Source organism: Esox lucius, chromosome 12 (genome assembly GCF_011004845.1).
Source record: "Esox lucius isolate fEsoLuc1 chromosome 12, fEsoLuc1.pri, whole genome shotgun sequence".
Lineage (NCBI taxonomy): Eukaryota > Metazoa > Chordata > Actinopteri > Esociformes > Esocidae > Esox > Esox lucius.
The window spans coordinates 24,404,767-24,420,611 of NC_047580.1; the positions used below are offsets into that span (position 1 = coordinate 24,404,767).

The window sequence follows — 15,845 nt, forward strand, 5'->3', positions numbered from 1 at the left end:
GCAAAAGAAAAACAGGCACTATCAAGACAGTGCATGTACTGTAAGCACATGGTGACCAGCAGTCCATTAGTCTTAAAGGTACAGTCCTAGTCTAGTTCTAGCTCTTTGTGACTAAGCATTCAGACTACTCTTATGTAACTAAAAGAAGACTGGGACACCAGTGGCCTCTTTGGGCTGCTAGAAACAGACTAACCAAAACAGTAGCCCAGACAGCCTAGCCTTGTAGTGATGCCTATTGAGATGCTGAAGTCTAATAGCACACCCATTTCTATTAGAAGTGTATATAAAGGCAGAAGAATATTCATCATTGATGCATAACTAGTCTCTTGTGGTTCCCATGTCTTGTTCTCCATGCTACTACATCATACATTGAGCACTAATTAACTGCAAATAAGTGCTTGATAAGCTCCTTGTACCTAGTTTGACCAATCTATCACAGTTACCTAATGTTGCAGAAAGGGATGAATATAAAGCTGTATGTGTGTGTGTGTGTGTGTGTGTGTGTGTGTGTGTGTCTGTCGGCTGTGTGTGTTCACTGCGTATCTGCAGGGAAATAGATACTGGCCTATATCCTCATATCCATCGGCAAGGACAGAGAAATGCACTTACCCTGCCTGTTACAAACCTGTAGCTCAATGATAATAGGAGTTTATAGTGTAATATTGAACTTTAGCCTATACCTAAAATGTTGACTTTTGGATTTTACATTATACCTGACAGGTTTATGAGTACTTTGGGATTTTACATTTGCTCCATTCTCACATTAACCGTTAATTAAAAGGGTTGTGTAGCTAATGTGTAGAATAAGGAATCTGTATGGGTGTCTGTTAGTCTGTTAGCTTTATAGAATAATGGAGCCTGTTTGAGTGATTGTTAGTCTTATAGGATGAAGGAGTCTGTATGAGTGTCTGTTAGTCTTATAGGATGAAGGAGCCTGTATGAGTGTCTGTTAGTCTTATAGGATGAAGGAGCCTGTATGAGTGTCTGTTAGTCTTATAGGATGAAGGAGCCTGTATGAGTGTCTGTTAGTCTTATATGATGAAGGAGTCTGTATGAGTGTCTGTTAGTCTTATAGGATGAATGAGTCTGTATGAGTGTCTGTTAGTCTTATAGGATGAAGGAGCCTGTATGAGTGTCTGTTAGTCTTATAGGATGAAGGAGCCTGTATGAGTGTCTGTTAGTCTTATAGGATGAAGGAGCCTGTATGAGTGTCTGTTAGTCTTATAGGATGAAGGAGCCTGTATGAGTGTCTGTTAGTCTTATAGGATGAAGGAGTCTGTATGAGTGTCTGTTAGTCTTAAAGGATGAAGAAGCCTGTATGAGTGTCTGTTCGTCTTATAGGATGAAGGAGCCTGTATGAGTGTCTGTTCGTCTTATAGGATGAAGGAGTCTGTATGAGTGTCTGTTAGTCTTATAGGATGAAGGAGCCTGTATGAGTGTCTGTTAGTTTTATAGGATGTAGGAGCCTGTATGAGTGTCTGTTAGTCTTATAGGATGAAGGAGCCTGTATGAGTGTCTGTTAGTCTTATAGGATGAAGGAGTCTGTATGAGTGTCTGTTAGTCTTATAGGATGTAGGAGCCTGTATGAGTGTCTGTTAGTCTTATAGGATGAAGGAGTCTGTATGAGTGTCTGTTAGTCTTATAGGATGAAGGAGTCTGTATGAGTGTCTGTTAGTCTTATAGGATGAAGGAGCCTGTATGAGTGTCTGTTAGTCTTATAGGATGAAGGAGCCTGTATGAGTGTCTGTTAGTCTGTTTGTCTTATCGAATAAAGGGGCCTCTATGAGTGTCTGTTAGTCTTATAGGATTAAGGAGCCTGAATGATTGTCTGTTGTTCTGTTCTCCAGGGAGGGAGCAGATGGCAAAACAGCCCCATGAGGCGCTGCATGGTGACATGTGAGAGAGTTGTGACAGATCAGTGGGGGCAGCAGGCAGGGGACATTCAGAAGACTTACAGGACACAGACGACACTGCCAGTACTGACCCCAACTCAGTACTGACCCCCTGAATGCTGTTAATTACAGTCACTGTGGACTAAGGTGTAGTTTGGACAGGTGTGGATGTTCCTTCATATAACCCTTTGAGGCCTCAGTGGGGAAATATTGTTCACACAATCCTCACTGACCCTACAAACATCAGATAGTGGTGTTATAAGGTTCACACAATCCTCACTGATCCTATAAATATCAGATAGTGGTGTTATAAGGTTCACATGATCCTCACTGACCTTACAAACATCAGATAGTGGTTTTATAATGTTCACACATCCTCACTGACCCTACAAACATCAGATAGTGGTGTTATAAGGTTCACACAATCCTCACTGATCCTATAAATATCAGATAGTGGTGTTATAAGGTTCACATGATCCTCACTGACCTTACAAACATCAGATAGTGGTTTTATAATGTTCACACATCCTCACTGACCCTACAAACATCAGATAGTGATGTTATAAGGTTCACACAATCCTCAATGACCCTATAAACATCAGATAGTGATGTTGTAAGGTTCACACAATCCTCAATGACTCTATAAACATCAGATAGTGATGTTATAAGGTTCACACAATCCTCACTGACCTTACAAATATCAGATAGTGTTGTTATAAGGTTCACACAATCCTCACTGACCTTACAAACATCAGATAGTGGTTTTATAATGTTCACACATCCTCACTGACCCTACAAACCTCAGATAGTGGTGTTATAAGGTTCACACAATCCTCACTGACCCTACAAACCTCAGATAGAGGTGTTATAAGGTTCACATGAAATCTCACTGACCCTACAAACCTCAGATAGTGTTGTTATAAGGTTCACATTACTCTTTTTTATTCTAGAATGGAGTGAATTCAGTTAAAAGAAACCTCTGCATAACGTAGATGTCGTTTAGAATACTTATGCTTAAACTCACCATCAGAGTGAGCGGCTCCTATTTGTCAACTAACAAATAACATTAATGGTTTCTGGGTAAGTGATCAGTCAGTTCCTATTCATACCTGGTAGTTTATGATGTGCCAGGCTCCTTGTCTGTCAGAGCTCTGTGTCGCTGCTGTCTAGCTCTGAACCTGCCTATCTGTGAGTGACCAATGTAGACTGGCGCTATCACACACTGTCAAGAGGGGGAGGAGCCAGGTGGGATGTTGGTGATGTCGGACTGTTTTTGTAGTTCTGTTTGGGTGACTGCACCCCCCCCCCCTTCCCCCTCCCAATCTATCCCTTCTGCTCTGCCCCACTCTCGCTCCTCCCCACAGCTCCTCCCTCCTCCTCCCTCTGCAGTATACGTGCATCTCATTGAGAGCAGCAGGCGTCAGGTGGAGATGACATCATCTGCACTGCAGCACACTGCAGCACTGGGTCTGAACAAAGACATGTCAGCCCGGCTGGCCGCCGCCGTTAACTACTCCTCTCCTCCTGCCCCCGTTTCTCTCCTTCCTCCTCTATATTCTCAGAGAGAGCACAGACATGCTGCAGGATGGTGACCTAGCTAACCCCATGTCACCCCTGATTTCCACATATTTCTACTACGATGTGATGGGGGGGGTGGATAAACACAAGAATGGCGAGCGGGATAAACATCTACATATGTTTCCTAACTAATACCCACTATCAGTGAAATGATTAATCTAGTAGCCAGGGACCAAATGTTTTTCTTGTAACAGTAACAATGACTTGACCTCTTTCTACATTGATTCATAGTGAACACAAGCATGACATTCACTCTCCGAGGAGCGGAGAGCTTCTGCCTGCGACTGCCAAGATATATCTGTGGCGTAAATGTCACAGGGTCCCTGCTGTTGTGACTCCCCATTTAGGAAGTCATTAGGTCGTTACTGCAGTGTTCCCTCTGGAAGGATTAAACATCTTCGACTCCATTGTTATTAGAACATAGTGATGGAGAATACCGTTCTTCCACTGTGTCCATTTAGCCCTGTTATTTTCTCGGGGTTATACGTCTTCTTCCTCTATAAGCCGCTGAAGGAAGAAACCATACACACACAGCCATGTTCCCGTCGCTTAGTTACCACTCTGCAGCAGGTTGCCACAGAAACGGCCTCACGGTGGCTAAATGAGGAATGCTAATGCAGTGTTCCTTCTCTACTGCTGCAGTGGGTTCACTCTGCCCTGCCCACTGTCTGTTCACACTGATCCGTGTATGACTGGGTGTGTGTGTGTGTGTGTGTGTGTGTGTGTGCGTGCCTGTGTGTGTGTGTGTGTGTGTATGTATGTGCATGCTTGAATATGTTTGGACATAGTGTTGTGTCATTTATGGTGATGTACTGGATCTGGTGGTTGTGCTGAAGAAAACTAACACCACTGACATTACTGAAGTAGAACACTCCTGCTCCTCACTCCAGCTATTTCCCCTTTTCAATTAGTCCTTGTAATTTGATTTGGTTATTGTTGCTTCAAGCATCAAATACGATGTATGCCTGCAATGTTCAGTACAATTCGTCGTTATGAATTTCAGCAATTATTAACACTTACTCAGCATTTTCTGTTTTGAACAGTAATTTCAAAAGCATTTGGTTCAGTCCACACTTTGTGGATCTGTTGCTTAACACTGCAGATGTTTGGCAGCCTGTTTGCCAACAGCGTTTAGAAACTTTACAGCCTGTCAGTCTCTATCTATCTTGATTGATAAAAAGCCTGCTTTCTCAAGGACTGTGAACAAGAGCCTGTTGGTGGAATTTGTTCAGTCCTTTCATACAAGCCAGTGGAATGTTCAGTGGCCAAAAGGGCAGAATACACATATATAAGGAACCTTATTTATAAAGGAATGTGGTTGTGCGTGTGTGTATGGTAAACCATGGCAAACTAGTTTGGACATTTTGCCGGTCTTCACCTATATAAAAATGCTTTTTTAGTTTTCGGGTGACGGTTTGTGTTAGGGTTAAAATTGTGTTTTAGTGCTTAGGATTAACGTTTGGCTTAGGGGTTAGAAATTATTTAGAATTTTTTAATGGAAGTTAATTGTGATCCTGAAAATGTCCTCTTCAAGTATAGTCAAACAAGCGTGTGGGTGTGTTTGTTGGTGTGTGTGCACCATCCAGTCCCTGGTCAATCATCCATTACAGATTAGTCTGGGATGACAGAGTACTGTAGGAAAAGAGGCTTTTATGAATGACTGAAATACTGTGCATGTAGCCATTAGAGGGTGATTGATATGCCTTAAAGGTTATTTTAGTTACAGCAATTGTTAGGATGAAGCTAATGATTGATGTTATTGCTATCCCTGACATCCTCTTTATTAATTATTAACTTTTAAGTACTTTCTTCTCTGCCGATAGATAAAAACCATCAAGCATCAGATACATTAAAACATGAGTGGCATGTCAGAAATGTTAAGCAATTAGACCTGTTGTCGGGTTAGACATGTTGTCTGGTTTGACCTGATTTTTGACATGTGTTTTGTGACTGTGCTGTAAAAATGTTATGATGAAAACAAACAACTTATTTTGAGTTATTTGGTAACCCAGCATTGGTTTAATTGTGGACAGATTACACGCTGGTCATTTGTTGGGAAGTGTAAATAACTCAACATATTGGGTTGTTTTAATTACTTAAGACCAGGTCATTTGGCCATCTTATATACATTTCTTTTACCATCCATTTGGCTGTTACGGAAGCTTAATCTTTTGAACGTAATCCATAGATTGTGTGGGGGGGGGTGGGGGGGGGGGATTGCGGAGCTTGGCCTTTAGATACTATAGGTCTCCCATGAAAGTAAATGTGTGTGTCTGCAAATATCTTCCATATGCTACGAATGTCAGTAGGTACTGCTAACCAGGGGTTATTGATATGTGCTGCCCGCGTGATGCTGAAGTGTGTGTGCTGTATTTGTCTGTGCTGCAGATAACCAGTTCAGAATGTCCATCCTGGAGCGCCTGGAGCAGATGGAGAGGCGGATGGCAGAGATGGCCTCCCACCACCAGCAGGGCAGTGGAGGAGGTTCAGGGACAGGAGGAGGAGCAGGGGGAGCAGGAGGAGGAGGAGGTGGTAACACCAGCCAGACACAGGTGAAGTACATCAGACTATAGGAAATGCACTATTTAATCAATGAACCAATGGTTTGGTGATGTATTTAGTGATATGAAAATATCACTGACCTTTTGTGGTAATTCGGTCGGAGGTATTTGAGTTAGTGGTAATTTAAGCAAGAGGTGTTTGGGTTAGTGATGGTTATGTAGGAGATGTTTGAGTTAGTGATGGTTATGTAGGAGATGTTTGAGTTAGTGATGGTTATGTAGGAGATGTTTGAGTTAGTGATGGTTATGTAGGAGATGTTTGAGTTAGTGATGGTTATGTAGGATGTGTTTGAGTTAGTCATAGTTATGTAGGATGTGTTTGAGTTAGTCATAGTTATGTAGGAGGGGTTTGAGTTAGTCATAGTTATGTAGGAGGGGTTTGAGTTAGTCATAGTTATGTAGGAGGGGTTTGAGTTAGTCATAGTTATGTAGGAGGGGTTTGAGTTGCTGGTATAAATATCGGAGGTGTTTGAGGTACTGGTAAGTATCTAGGAAGTGTTTGAGTTGGTGATAGTTATATAGGAAGTGTATGATGAATACAATTCTAGTGTTACAGAAGTGGTGGAGAACACCGAATGGAACCAGTGCCTGTGTGTTGTCAGTGTGTCTCAGGGCAGGGCCAGGCTGGGAGCAGCTTTGAGAGTCGTGTGGTGGTTGTGTGTGAGAAGATGATGAACAGGGCCTGCTGGGCCAAGTCCAAACACCTGATCCACTCCAAGACCTTCCGGGGCATGACCCTGCTCCACCTGGCTGCTGGGCAGGGCTACGCCACCCTAATCCAGACACTCATCAAGTGGCGGTGAGTAAGGAACACTGAGACCTCTGACAGGTTCTAAAAGGTCTATTTTTATAATGCCCACCATGTATGTCATTAGAATTATCTTTTGATTGGGACTCTGACAGTTTCGTCTTTCTTTTGAGCAGCACAAAGCATGCTGACAGCCTTGACCTGGAGCTGGAGGTGGATCCCCTCAATGTGGACCACTTCTCCTGCACTCCTCTGGTAAGACTTCACAAGGTTTATATCAACTGTTAGTTCCCCAAGCCAATGTAATCGACAGAACTCCTTCCCATGTTACTGGAAGAATGTCATGTGATGCCTACATTAAAGAGAGTTCTAGAGCCTAATACTCCATCTGACTTTAAAAGTAGTGAAGGGTTCGTGCATATGAATGCAAGGGGCCTGCTTTCTAAACTGGATCACATCAAGATTTAAGCCGAATCCATTTAGACGAATCCTGACATTTTCATCAGATGGAAAACTTGGGCGAATTGAAACACCATTGACTCAGATATCGATCTTGAAGGTTTTAATATGTTTAGGGCTGACAGAAAGGAAAGGGGTGGTGCCGCTGTCTTAAAAAGAGAAATCATTCCTCTGTTTATATGTTAAAATCCATCTCCATTCCCAAACAATTTGCCATTAAGCCTTTGTCTGGGAAATACAGTAATTCACCTCTAATGTAGATAGGGATTTAGTGTTCACCTTCTGCAAGCCTATTTGCATTAGAGAATGTTTTGCCAACCAACAATTACATTCACACAAGTTAATCAAAACAGGGGCAACTGTTGGGTAAGCCACGGAAAGGGACAGTCGACAATTAAGATGTTCACCCATTTACACTGTTAAAAATGTACAGAGGACGCACATCGGGCATGTCTTGTTAATCTCTGTAACCAGGATACTTTGTAGAGGCCCTTGTGGCAGGAGGCAGCAGCTTTGTGAAATCTCAGCTGGTTCCTAACTCCATTAACATAACTAGCTATCTAACTTTCGGGGAAACAAAGTCTGCTTTGCATTGGTCAGCAACGTCTTTAACCCAAGTTGGTCATGTAAATTCTAAAAATAATGCCTCTTCAAGTCTCCCATAAACCTTGTTATTGAGCCCGTTATCCTGCCGTGTTCTCTGCAGATGTGGGCGTGTGCTCTGGGTCACCTGGAAGCAGCCGTGGTGCTGTACAAGTGGGACCGCCGAGCCCTGGCGATCCCTGACTCTCTGGGGCGCTTGCCCCTCTCCATTGCCCGCTCCCGGGGCCACACCAAGCTGGCCGAGTGTCTGGAGCAGCTGCAGCGAGAGGAACAGCAGCCCCCGGCGCCCCTGCCCCCCGCCACGCGCATGTCCTTTTCCCCCACCCCCCACGACGCTCCCACCTCAGACAGCTGGATGGTCACATGGGCCGGCGACAGTGTGATGGCGTCCGGTGGGAAGAAAGGATGCACCGCCACCACCACAACCACCACCACCTCCTCCACCAACCTTAACCCAGGTCAGACTAGAGGACAGGAGGGCGGGACATGGGACCCAATGCTGGGACCAGTGGAGGGGAAAACATACTTGTTCAGTCTCTTCAAATGTCTCTAAACTAGTATCTTGTTTACCTTCTGCAGACTTAAGAAGGCCACGATCTGAGCCCTCCAACTACTACAGCAGCGAGTGCCAGCGAGACTTGCCCCTGGCCAAAAAACACAAACCTAATCCGGAGCTGTTTCAGGCCAGGCCTGACAAGGCCATGTCTGTCCCACTGAGCCTGGAGCAACAGCAGCTCCACAAGCTGCCCTTCAGCCCTAAGAGCCTGTCCCACGAGGGCCTCAGCCCAGACAAGAGCCACGCCAGTGGCGGGAGTGCAGGAGGAGCCGGGGGAGCCAAGTGGAGCTCCAGGGAGGGTTTCTCCGGTGGGGGTTCAGGAAGGAAGGTTTCAGGGAGCTCTGGGGGAAGCAGCCTGGGGAAGGAAAAGCTGGCCAGCAGGCTAAGACAGAGGGAACAGCTGGGTAACATGCTGGTGATGGCTGATAGAGAGATGGTGGACACCGAGTTGCTTCCTTACAGAGAAGACCTGGAGAACCAGGACTGCATGACGCAGATGGACGACCTGCAGGTCAGCTCACCCTGTTCTGTCTCTCTGTCCAGTTAAATCTGCTGTCAACCCTGTCCATCAGCCTTCTCACTGCACCTACATTCCTCCACATTAGTTTACCAGACAACCATATCCATGTGTCATAGTATCGACATCAGGTCTATTGATCTGGACTGCCAGTGAATAAACATGACAAGAAGATTGAGATTGACTGCTGGCAGCTCTGTTGCCACTAGATCTCTTGAGGTGTGAAGTCAACATCACACACACACACACACACACACACATAGGTCCTGGGTCTCCTTGGCAGTGTGTGGACCTCCATCACCACATAATAAACTTCATCCATTGATCGGCTTCCGCGGCCAAAAGAGCCTTCTGCCATCCATCACCGTCACAGTGCTACCGAGGCTGAGCCGGGGAGATAAGGGCTTGGAAAACGGCCTAATGTCTACTTCATTTGGTTGTTAATTATGCGATATAGAATATGGGTTCATTGATATTTACCTTTATGAGGGGCCCCTACACGTGTCACCAACGTTGTGATTTTTGTGCGGGGAGAAATGATCACTGTGTGTTATCACAATTACTATCTGAAGGTAATTCAGTTATTTAAATGACAAAGCAACGCTTTCACACAGAACAGTAGACACTATGAATATACTAGATGAACGATGGAATGGATATTGTGAGTGAAATTAGATGTTACGGATTTGGAACATGAAAAGGATGGGGAAAAGGATACAATTTTAGCATTCAAGGCAAGTGGCCGAAACAAGAGACTTATGTCAAATAATAGTTCAACAGTCCAATCAAAGTTCAGTCTGCCTACACCCATGGGTCTTCAGAGGAATGTCCATGCAGGTCCAAGCATCGCAGACACTGCAATTAGCAAGGCAACAACCTGTATCCAGAAAGATAGGGTTCAAGACAACGGGCTGTAACGTGTCCTATGTCCATCTATTATATTCATCCCTTGCAGGTGAACATGATGACTTTGGCAGAGCACATCATTGAGGCGACCCCTGACAGGATAAAGAGGGACAACTTTGTGCCAATGGACGGGGTGCCCCTGGACACCACTGGAGTCAGCAGCACCATGAGCTGGTTGGCCAGCTACCTCGGAGATGTGGAGCACCTTCCCAGCATCATACACCTGAGGTGAGCTGAAGAGCGGAGACACACGCTGTATACCTTTAGAGTTGACTTTATTTTGTTTTTCAAGAATGCAGAATACTTTTTAAACTGTTACTTATGCCCCCCCCCCCCCCTCTCCAGATCTCTGTACAATGAGCCTCTGACACCATCTTCCAACCCCAGCCTCAGCCCAGGGAACTCACCCCTCAGGGAGGGGCCCATTGACAGGCCCACCCTGCCCTCCCCAGCCGACTGGAGCGAGTTCATCCAGGCTTCCAACAGCAAGGTGGAGAGAGATCTGGCACAGCTAACCCTATCCGACCCAGAGCAGAGGGAGCTGTACGAGGCCGCTCGTCTGGTCCAAACGGCCTTCCGCAAGTACAAGGTACAGGCCAGGCCCAGGGCTGAGGTACCACGCTGTAACACAACTGCTTTATTAGGACTGCCACCAGAGCGCCATGTTGATCTCGTGTTGACCTTAATGTTATCAGGTGAAATGTTAAGCCTCTGGAATCTGGGAAGGTTGCTATGATATGACCAAAACGAGCACTTGGTCTTTGTCGGAATGTGCTACGTGCACAGGACACGATACTTGCTCACCCAGTAATCATCGGTGGATTATGTTAATTAACACTCAGATGGTGTCCCGTCTTTCTCGCTATCTGCCTCAAACTCTGTGGTCCCTGTGGTTTCAGCATGGGAAAGGTTCGCTTTGAGCAGAGCATGGCTTTAAGGAACGATTGCACTGCTCCCTCTTCCCTGCTTACTATAAGATCTCTCTGTCTGTCCGTCTCTCTTTATCTCCCTCTTTCTGTTTTCCTCTCTTACTCTCCCTCACTCTTCAAAAATTATACCCCAAGCCCCCCCACCCCACGCCTCACCTTGCTACCACCCCCCCACCCCCCGCCCCCCCATGGCTAGCTTTAATGAGTTTCTGCGTCTCAACCTGTTCGCTGTCGTTCACAGTCATTTGTTCTCCAACACCAGTACTACCACCTGTCTCTATCCTCTCCCAGCCCAAGACGGAGCCTCTCCCTCAGCCTCCTCAGTCCCAGATCCTCCCACTGTCCTCCAAACAGCCTGGGACAGGACACCAAGAAGACACCTCAGGGAACACTGGCTCCCTGTTACAGACGCCACTACCTATACTCTAACCTCTGACCTTTACTCTCTCACAGGGACGCCCATTCAGAGAGCAACAGGAAGTAGCTGCAGCCGTCATTCAGCGTTGTTACAAGAAGTACAAACAGGTAAGCTGGGCACAGTTACAATGTAACAACACACATTGAATTTTAACCGTTATACTGTTACAGCACACAAGGACATTTAGCAGTAACACTGTTACAACATACATGGACATTTAACAAATACACTGTAACAACACACATGGACATTTAACAGTTATACTGTTACAGCACACATGGACATTTAACCGTTATACTGTTACAACACACAAGGACATTTAGCAGTAACACTGTTACAACATACATGGACATTTAACAAATACACTGTAACAACACACATGGACATTTAACAGTTATACTGTTACAACACAAATAGACAATTAACAGTTACAATGTTACAACACACAAGGACATTTAACTGTTATACTCTTACAACACACATAGACATTTAACAGTTACAATGTTAAAACACAGGGATATGTAACAGTTATACTTACAATATATATGGACATTTATCAGTTGCACACTTGTACATATTACATAATGGTTTATGACTAAAACTGATTACAACACAATTGATCAGGGACATTTTAGAAAACATTATACTTTAATCAGTTCAGTCTGTTTTTCTATGCGCAGCTTTATGCCCTTTCATGATTTGTGATTCACAATCTCACTTTTTCTTTGTTTACAAGCTAACATGGATAGCCTTGAAGGTAACATCTTTTCACTGTCTTAGATTTCATCCAGTAAAACCCTCACTTGATTATGACACGTGACTCTGTTCTCTGGATAAACATAAACATGATCAGCACTTTCAGTAATGTTGTCTTGTGCCTGATACACACAAAAGGCCCCTACTAAACTGTACAGGGTTGCTAGTTTATTTTCCTATCCAGCAAGGTTCCAGCAACTGTATGGTGAATGTCTAAACAGGTCAGCCTAGTCTTGCTTGGATTGATTTGGCCACATACAGAGGTTTGAGAAAGTCTGAAATGGTGTAAATACATGTTTGATAATGAATGATATTATCTACCTATGTACGGATGTTCAGGGTAAGGGACTTGGTTTAACAAGTAAAACTATTGGATAAAGGTGGGGTTCAGGTTGATTCTACCATTTCTTGTCTCAGCAGAATAAAATTACCAAGCAGTTTTCTAAAATGTTTTAGAAGTTGGAGAGCGCATTTGGAGGGACCTTAACCAATTATCTATATGGAATCCTTTCATGTACATCATCTGTGGTTACGGACTGCCTTTCTCAATCAGGTTTTCAATGAGATTCATGTCCAGGGAATGAGATGGCCATCAACGGTCAGTTAGCCATTGGCTTGTGGATGATGATTTGTGCTTAGGGTTATTGTCTTACTGGACGATTCTCTGGACCAAGTGTCAACCTGCCAGAGTCACGTAGGGTTTTATGATGCTGCCCCTGCCCTTCATTCAGACCAGAGGGCGCGTGGACGCTACCACCTTTTACACAGCCTTTTCTCTTATTGCATTCTGATTCCAAGCAATATTTAGATGTCATCTATGAATTACAACAGAGTAAGTTTTGCATCATACTTTCTCTGAGCAATTGTGGTGGTATCGGATAATAATTATTCCCTATTCTTGTAGAGCAGAGAATAGCTCAGTATATTGCTATTGTACTGTATCATGAACAGCACGTTTTTGTTCATCTCCATAAACCATGTATTTTTACTCACCGTGGGGTGAATCCGACAACAGGCGTGTGCAGTTAGGGTGCTCTGTGGACCTTCTCAACCTGCTGTGTCTGACCCTGTGTCTTCTTCTCCCCCGGGCCGTCTCTGTGGCAGTATGCACTTTATAAGAAGATGACGCAGGCCGCCATTCTTATCCAGAGCAAATTCCGCAGCTACCACGAGCAGAAGAAGTTCCAGCAGAGCAGGCGGGCGGCTGTGCTGATCCAGCAATACTACCGCAGCTACAAAGAGTTTGGCAGGCTAAGGCCTCACCGCCGAGGAGCCGCACTGGTGCAACACAAACTCAGGTGTGTACGCACGGACACGTACTGATGCACGCACACACGAACACACTCTGGTAGACGCTCCCTAGCACACCATGACACAGACCGGAGGAGGGGTGTCGTTTATTTACCGGGAGTGTGTGGTGTGTGTCCTCCGTATAACCGTCAAAGTCTTATCGCTAGTATAAAACCACTACATAATGATTCATTCCCAGGCTCATATATATGAGAGCTTTCAGCCAATCAGCTTTCACGGTTCAAACCACCGGTTCAGATTTAAACGTAGGAATGCCCTCTTCCACTTAATGTGGCAGCCTTGAAATCAGTTGGTAAACGATGAGAAGCAGTAGTCCTGTTTCACTCCTGAGGGTCATGGGGTCCTTCTTTGTTCATGCATAAGTGATTAAAACATCCAGGAAATCAATGTGTCTTTGTACATAGTGGACCTTCTTAACCCCCCCCCCTCCTTGTTGTGTGTCTTATAGAAGCAGTTTGCTCACTAAGAGACAAGATCAGGCTGCCAGGAAAATCATGAGGTTTCTACGCCGCTGCCGCCACAGGTAAGTCCCGCCCTCAAAACTGTCTTCTGTGGGTTCTTCTCTTTTGTTTGTTATTCTCACACACATACACAAACACATGCTTGTACATGAAGTCGTTTCAGCACAGGGATTCGCAAGTTATATGAATCAGAGTTGGGTTCAATTTGGACATTACTGAGTTTGAATTGGTCACTCCCCACAGGAAGCAGAAATTGAATTTGAATTGGGGGAAGAATTTAATTAAATGGAATTCAATCCAATTTAACTAAAACGTCAAACATGAAAATCTTAATACAAATAATACCCACCCTATAAAATATTATGTCAGACAAAAATATTATTCTCATGAAATGCGATGTTTGATTTAATGCATTCTGGGATTTTTATTTTTTTAATTAAAATTATGAAGGGAATTTAGAATTATTATAGACAACCCACAACATGGTCTAAGAATATTTCAACATCAATGAATTTATTTTAACACATTAAGACAAAACTTACAATGTCCAAAGTGATTTGTAGTAAATATAACCTTTTCAGCTTCCTTTGGACATTGTGGCAACAACATCAGTTCAAATTGTGAAATGTTTTTGGAATTGAGGAGCAATTTCTCACTCAATTTCAAATAGGCCTCACAGCGGATATATTGGGTTACTACACGTTAGTTGGCAAGAATGAGACTTTACAGCTGAGAGGAACCGATTTAATAGCTCAAGTTCTTGTTTCTATTTCTTTATTTCTTTTTGATGGATTAAAAGGGAGGAGACTCCCTCCTCCTCTCCTCTGTATTTGGCCCCCCCACCTCTCCTCTCCTCGCCCCATCCCTTCCCTCACAGTGTCTACTGTGTGCTAATAGCTGTCTGGTGTTGTTTTGCTGTTTATGCGAAGCCCCTTGATGGACCATAGACTGTTCAAGCGGGTGAGTGCAGCCTCAGCAACTCAGTTCGTGCTTCTCTCTCCTCCCTGTATGTCTCTCTCTCTCTCTCTCTCTCTCTCTCTCTCTCTCTCTCTAACAATACAGTTATATCTCCCGAGTCCTTGCCCTTGTACACACCCCCCTTCTCTCTATCTGTCTTTTGTTTCTCTTCATCCAACTCTTCCTCCCTGTCCCGCTATCTTCTCCATCACTGTTGCTTGATGCCTGCTTGCATGACGGCTGCCCACTGGAGCCACAGGGGGATTGACTCAGAAGCTCAGACCTAGAGCAGATGTGACCGTTACCAAACTAACCAACCACTGCTTATGAATGACAAGGTCACCACAACACTTAACTGGCAACTCTCTCTCTCCTCCAGAAACGATTTGATTGATAACAATTTCTTTTTCGTGTGCTTATCAAAAGGCCTATTCATAGAATGGAAGGTTTCTTTTCTCTCATGTTTAATATGTTGCATGACTGGTAAAACATTTCTGGACTTTGCTCTTTATGAACATCTACCCCAAGGCATGCTCTGGGCCAGAGGTTGTCTCTCAAACAGCGAACTGTCATGCTGTCTGTCCCATTTCAACCCACCAGACAGAGTAGAAGTGGGGCTTGACCCCTAATTGGGTTTTCCCCGGTCAAACTGTCCAACCTGTCTGGTAGAAGCTCCTCTAGGCATTGCATTGGGACCTGTCAGTTCAGGGCTGCTTCAATGACACCTGCGTCATTTCACCTCTAAAAATATCAAATGAATTCCTCACGGGTACAACCTGTTTATCTCTCTTACAACCCATCTGTTTGGAACTTTTGGACTTTTCCAAAAATACCCACATGACAGTTATAATCAGCATCAATATCGTTATGACTCACAGGGAAATGGGCATTTTGAATTCATGAATTGAAGTAAAACAACAGTCGCATTAGAACCTGATTCATATGGCCAAGCTCCTACAAAAACACACTGTTCACAGAAGATGATGCAATGCTCTGTCATTTTCAATGGCCTAGAATCGCTTTTCATCCTTATTTTGTCTTCTAACCAACGACTGGTTTGCCAGGTGAGACTTTTCAGAGGGTGATTTCAAATGGATATTTATGTGACTGTGGTTCTCTTTTATTGTAATGTATTGAAATATTACAGCACAAGCTACATTAGATAAATAGCTGGGTAGATGAAGCTGAAGCCC

General features: G+C 44.2%; 1 protein-coding gene across 10 annotated transcripts in view; it reads left to right on the forward strand.

Annotated features, from left to right (window-relative positions):
* The window catches only part of camta1a (calmodulin binding transcription activator 1a), a 375,769-nt gene that overhangs the window by 355,011 nt on the left and 4,913 nt on the right, over positions 1-15,845 (forward strand). For 6 of the 10 annotated variants that reach the window (XM_029124099.2, XM_029124103.2, XM_029124102.2 and 3 more), the window contains 12 exons: positions 5,859-6,022; positions 6,634-6,830; positions 6,956-7,034; positions 7,945-8,299; positions 8,421-8,908; positions 9,870-10,048; positions 10,166-10,409; positions 11,203-11,274; positions 11,904-11,924; positions 13,028-13,221; positions 13,683-13,757; positions 14,625-14,655. In XM_029124099.2, the coding sequence (XP_028979932.2) occupies positions 5,859-6,022; positions 6,634-6,830; positions 6,956-7,034; positions 7,945-8,299; positions 8,421-8,908; positions 9,870-10,048; positions 10,166-10,409; positions 11,203-11,274; positions 11,904-11,924; positions 13,028-13,221; positions 13,683-13,757; positions 14,625-14,655 (2,099 nt within the window). The remainder of the gene's footprint in view (positions 1-5,858; positions 6,023-6,633; positions 6,831-6,955; positions 7,035-7,944; positions 8,300-8,420; positions 8,909-9,869; positions 10,049-10,165; positions 10,410-11,202; positions 11,275-11,903; positions 11,925-13,027; positions 13,222-13,682; positions 13,758-14,624; positions 14,656-15,845) is intronic. The other 4 variants (XM_029124100.2, XM_020051920.2, XM_029124101.2 and 1 more) reach the window with 4 other exon arrangements.